Consider the following 6271-nt stretch of genomic DNA (forward strand, 5'->3'; position numbering starts at 1 on the left):
ATACTTGTTTGGTTTTGACAAATACGGTTTTAGTACGTCAAATTAATTATTTTGAGTAAACGTAAACTGTTTAAACTATAAACATTTTAAATTGTAACCAATAATACAGTTTATTTATTATTAATCAAACTAACTAATGCTTATTTGAATACGTGATTAGCGTTAGTTTGCTTAATAAGGAAACTTTAATTGATTATCTGTGTATTGTTAAGCATGAACACCAATAAACTCAATTTTTTTAATGTTTGTACTTGATTATGTACCCATTCTTAAACTTAATTCTTTACTTAAAATATGCATATATAATAAATTAAGTACTTTTGAAAACTATTTATAATTTCATTATCTTATACTTACATTAAAAATCATTAATAACTGCCAAACTATTTTAAACTGTTAATAAAACTAATATTTAATTTTTGCTCAATTGTGCTAATTAGTGTTAATTGATTTCTTCTGATGTAACCTCTAACTATTTATTTACTCAAAATTTAATCTTAAAGTTAGTTGCTAACAAAAGTAGTTGAAAAGCGTTAGCCGAAATCGATTTTATTTGTTGTTTGCTTTAATAAAGATGTTTTTGAATGAATATTGTCTTAGATTTCTGTACAATAATACTTCTATTGTAACAGCTCTAAGAATTTAAAATAATTAAACATAGCTGAGTTCAACAAGTCTGTACGTAGATTTAATAACAATATAAAACCATAATTAAAAACGTATTCCTTCATTACTTTAGGTGTAAAGATTTTTTAAGAGAAAATTTTATACCATGGATAAATTAAAGATAAAAACTCGTTCAAAAAAATCTACATAAACTTTTTTACAGACAGCTATAAGCTTGTTATGTTAGAGTATAAATTTACTTATTATTTTGTTTGTATTTCAAAAAGTTTCGCTTTTTTCACAAAACCAACAAAATGATCTTAAAAGAAAACATTTTGTATGAGTGTTGAAATAATTGTTGTTATGCTTGGTTTAAGTTGAAATAAAGACACAAATCTACGCCAAAACTTTTACTCATGTAAAATAATTTTTTTTTTATAATGTAGAGACATTATTTATAATGAAAATAAAACGTTAGAATAATTTCTTTTTTAAACTCAAATTCTGAAGTACTTTTCATTTTGACCTACTCTAATTGAATGTTTTCAAAATTATTAGCTTAAAATGGTTTTTAATTATAATTTATAAATTATTTTCAGAAAAAATCATTAGAAGTAATGTTTTATTCAATCGAAAAAGTGGCAGTACAAAAAATAGAAAGTTGGATCAGTCTCAAGCTTAACAAAAATGTTAGATGACAATCATATCTTTTAAAAATGACTAAAGTATTTATAAATATGATGTAAAATTTACCTTTAGATTTAATACCTTTTAGTAAAAAGTGATTTTGATAATATTTCTTAACAACCTTATTTTATTTTAAGTTTTGTTAGAAAAAAAAAATACTTAACTTTTTTTTGAACGAGAGGTAATAAAACTAAAACAATAGTAAAACATATATTTAAATCGATTAAGCTGGTTTGAAAAAATCTTTAATCGAAATTGAGTTTTGTAATATTTTAAAATATGTACTTTAAAATTAAAATAATATTTTTTATAAATATAATAGAAATTTTGTAAACTTTATTAAAACGTTTAATAAATTTAGTTTTTCACACTAAAAGAATTAATAATTTTTTTCTCAGTACACCATTGTTTAGCTTTCATTCATATTAAAACACGAAAATACAAACAGAATTTAAAAGTCCAAAATGTCTCGAATCATTGTCAAATAATTTGAACATCATACTTTTTCATTTAAAACCACCACTAAATATTTTCATTTAAAAATTAGCTTCCCAACAACATCCTTAATAACTCCTACCATCTGACATTGTGACCTCATATTATAACAATTTTTTCACGAGTCGGAAACAATTAGGGAGAACGCTGTCATTAATGACGTAATAAACGTAACGGTGCTGTATGACGTAACAATTGCACTATTACCTGGTTGGTCACGACCTGGAAAAATATTTAGACTGAAAAATGAAAAATAAATATTTGTTGGTCAGTTTTTGTTCTTTTATTAGTTCTTTTATTGTCTGTACTGAAAAAATGGAATGAAAAAAAAAATGTACGACTAATTTAGCTACTGAACTATAATACTTTTCTGTGGTGTTTCTTATAATATTATAAAAAGTTTATTAAAACAACATGTTTTTTGTTTTATTTTTAGAAAAAAAAATGTAGAAACTGGAAAACTTAGACTAATAAGTTATTAATTAAAGTTTGATTAAGTTAAAGTTTTTTATAATTAAAAAGTCAAAAGAAAATTTCATCTGTACAATTTAGAAGCACTTAAGTTTTGTTATATGAACAACTTGAAACGAGTTATACTGACCTTTAAAAGCACCAGCTTGCTTAACATTTATTTTTCTCGTAGTTGTTTTCAACGTTGTAGTCACTGGAAATTTTGGTGATTTTCTCCAAACAGATGTAATTACATTTTCGTCTTTCATGTGATAATGATGTCTTTTGGGATGTACTCTGATCTCCATTCTCATTTTATCGTTGCAATTTCGATACGAATTTCTCGCTTCTATGTCACTTGTGTACGCTGAAGGATTTTAAAATCATATTTGTATGTAAGTACGAAAATTTTGCACAGTTTTTGTCAATTTTATATACGAGTTAAATGAAATACCTAAAAAAATTTTTATTGTAATTTATAAACATTTTTTTTAAATTTAAGCTTAAGAATTTGTTTTATGAAACTAACCCATCAAGTAATAGGATTGTCCTGGTTGGAATATGAAACCTCTTGGGTTAGGACTGAACTTTTGAAACTTCATTGTGAGTTTTGTGTTTTTAGTTGGTTTGTTACAATCAAGAAGTTTCTCTGCACCTAAATGGTAAATTTACTGTATAAAAAATATTAAAACTATAGAGAAACATAGTTTTATTAGGTAAGATTTTTCGTGATCTTAAACTACTGAAAAAAATAAATTAAACAAAAGTATTAAACAGTATTTAACTTTTTAGTATAAAATCAAAAACAAATCATTTTAAGGTTTTTGTAAACTATTTTGAACTACCTTCATTAATTTTTCCACAAGAATCAAATACTTGTTTAGTGACGTTGTAAATAACGAACGTCAAAGTGTTCGATTCATCCACGTCATATTGAGGACATATTATGTCCATATATTCACCTATTTTTACATCATGTTGATAGATTCTTCCTTTAGACAGTCTGAATTATACATAGGATAAAAATGACTTAAAAGTAATCATGATTTTAAAACTAAAATGCAAATTTAATTTTGAAACGCTTACGATTTAAAATTAAAATTCATTTGCTATAGAAATACTAAAACAAAATATAACTTAAAAGCTAACACAAGCTTGTGAAAGTTTTAGAATTTGTATTAAATAGTAGTTCTACAAACTTATAAAAAATCTTTTACCAAACAAAATAGAACCGTGAGATAGTTAAGCTACAAACTTGTAAAAACAAACTCGAGTAACTTTTAAGCTTGTTACAGTATAATGTTACCTAAATACAAAGTTTTGTTTTCAAAATGGTTAGCTATTTGTTCTTTGATTCATTATTATTACAAAAAGATTATTAAAAAACCAGTTTAAACTTCTTTCTTTTAAATATTTTTTTGTTTGTGACTTGTAAGTAAAAAAATAATATTTACAAACAAACAAAACAAGTTTGAAAAAAAAATAGTATGTTTTATTTAGAAAATACTTTTTCTATAAAAAGTTTAAAAATTTCTGAAATAAAGACAAAGTTTTTATTTTAAAAGACAAAAGTTTAACTTTTAGAATTAGTTTTCACAGTGATTTTGACTTAAACCTAAGTGCAGTAATTTACATTTTTTAGAGTAATTTACCGAAAATTTCAAACATAATTTATAAAATGTTTGGTTTGATAGTACTTGGTTGCATTTCATATATGTGTTTCTAAAAATTTATGTGTTAAAAAAAATTATTAAGTTCAAACTAAGGCTTACAACATTAACATTAACTTTGTTAAAGTTACTTTAGCTTTTTATATTCCTATATAGTTGTTTGTTGTTTGTAATATTTAAACATTGTATAAAGCAAGTTTTGTACACTAAATTTAAAACTTAAATTTTTGACAAAAATTAAAATATGTTTGTCAAAGTTTACAAAAACCTTAATTTCAAACAAAAACTATAAAAATTTATTCAACTTTAGTTTTATGCAATTAGTAAAACGAAAAAGAGTTTTTCTTAAAACAAAGAGTGTTCTAAACGCTTGAATGAGTTTACATAAACGTAAACAAATTATTTCTGCCAAAAAATAAAATTACGTCAATTTTGTTGTAATTGGTCTGACGTTTAAGAACACTGTATGATTTTTTAACCAAAAAAGGACATAAACAATATTTTGCTTTGTTTTATAAAAAGTAGTTTTAAGCGAAAAAAAATAACGAATTTAATACGATATTTAAAATATCAGAAAATTGTAGTAAATAAAAAACTACTTTCGTTTAGAAAAAATAATAGTATACAATAGCTTTATGTTATACTAACATTTCATTAACATCAGGATTCCAAAACATGTTGTGCTTAACTTTTTCAGAAGTCACTTTTAAAATCAGAGTAATTAGAAAAGAAACAATGTGAAAAATCTTCGTAAGATTGATATTCATATTTAATAACTAACTTTTAGCTGTATTTTAGGTGTGGTAATCTGCAAATATTTCTAGTTAGAATAAACTATTTTATTAAATTAAAGCTAAATTAAAATTTTATTAAATTATTACTAAATAGCAAAACTATTTATAGATTAGGTTTTTTAAGGTTATCTAAGTTTTGTTTATTTCTTTCCGTTTGTATTAGTACTTTTTCAAAATAAAAACTGTCATTTTTTATTAAGATTCTTAAACATATTTTTTAATTATACAACTTTTCGTTTGAAAGTTCTATCACTTATGCTAAGCTTTATTTCAACTAATTTACAACACATGAACGTATCAATAAAAGTTTTGGTAAACTTACAAATCAACTAGACAAACTCTTACATTCTTAAACCAAAAGTAAAACTCTTTGAAGCAACTTTATACACATTAAACAATGTAAAAACTAAAACCTGTCACGATTTTAACTTTTGTAAACATCTATTATTAGAAAATAATGAAGCATAACTAATCCTGCATCTCACATTATGTAAAGTCTTCTGAATTTTTAGGTGTATGAAGCCTTCTGTGTTATGTTATCTAATTTCAAAAGCTCGTTTAAAAATAAAAGATAACAAAAAGATGCATTTAAAATTTGTTTTGTGAGAAAATGTTTTAGTGTTTAGGTACTATATGAAGCTCAAACTTTATGGTTTTAGGTTTGCAGGACTATCTTTGCTACTTTTTTCGCACTTCTACGTTTAAAAGCTAATCTTAAGCTAACATAACTACTTTGACACTGTAAGAACTTTGTGTTTTATTGTTATAAAATATTAAAAAATGAGCTGTGTTTTTTGGTAATGTTAAAGGCAAAAAAAGTAGATTCTTAATATTTCTTTTAACTAAAAAATATGTTCTGTATTTTGGAACTATCTGGTAATTTAGAGCTTTATATCTTCCCTACAAGCCTCTTCAAGCATACTTGAGAAGCAAAAAATGTTTAAAGTAATCCTTGAGTTGTTGTGTTAAGTTCTTAGTCAAGCAATCGAATGTATTATTGAGATTTCGTGCGAAAATTGGTGAGTTTAATTTCTAGATTTTTCTCAAAAAATCGAACAGTGTTCGAACAAAAATAATAACAAAAACCTGTCACGATTTTAACTTCTGTAAACATCAATTATCAGAAAGTAATAAAGCGTAACTAATCTTACATCTCACATTATGCAGTAGTGCTCACATATTTCTTGCTACTCAATTTATGTTTAAAGGCTTATATTAAAAAAGTATAGCTCATAATACAATCTCAAATTTGTATATATTGTAGCAAAATATTTAAACTATAGATCTGACTTGTAACTTAAAAGTCTAATCAAAAGCAAAAAGGGTTTAGATAAACTTTAAGTTATTGTGTTAAGTTCTTAGTCAAGCAATCAAAAGGTTTATAACGATTTCGCGCTAAAGCTTATAACTTTAATATCTAGATTTTCTCAAACTAAAAAAAATAAATAAATGGTTTTTTTTCAAGTTTTTTTTTTTTCATTATTTTTTACTACTCCTTTTTTTAATTGTTACCCCTCGTTAAATAATAAATTTTAACACATTAACTTTACTTTATTTAAACTCAAACAT

At 23.9% G+C, this 6271-nt stretch overlaps 1 protein-coding gene across 1 annotated transcript; it reads right to left on the minus strand.

Annotated features, from left to right (window-relative positions):
• Window positions 1-1478: 1478 nt before the first annotated feature.
• Window positions 1479-4700, minus strand: LOC145834951 (ephrin-A5-like). Its single transcript, XM_082942479.1, has 5 exons — window positions 4557-4700; window positions 3084-3241; window positions 2768-2893; window positions 2390-2605; window positions 1479-2010 (listed from the first exon to the last, which is right to left on the minus strand). The coding sequence occupies exons 1-5, from the start codon at window positions 4673-4675 to the stop codon at window positions 1907-1909; spliced, it is 723 nt and encodes a 240-aa protein (XP_082798605.1). The 5' UTR covers window positions 4676-4700; the 3' UTR covers window positions 1479-1906.
• Window positions 4701-6271: the final 1571 nt, after the last annotated feature.

The sequence above is a fragment of the Thalia democratica genome, chromosome 4, assembly GCF_965202585.1.
Source record: "Thalia democratica chromosome 4, ktThaDemo2.hap1.1, whole genome shotgun sequence".
Taxonomy (NCBI): domain Eukaryota; kingdom Metazoa; phylum Chordata; class Thaliacea; order Salpida; family Salpidae; genus Thalia; species Thalia democratica.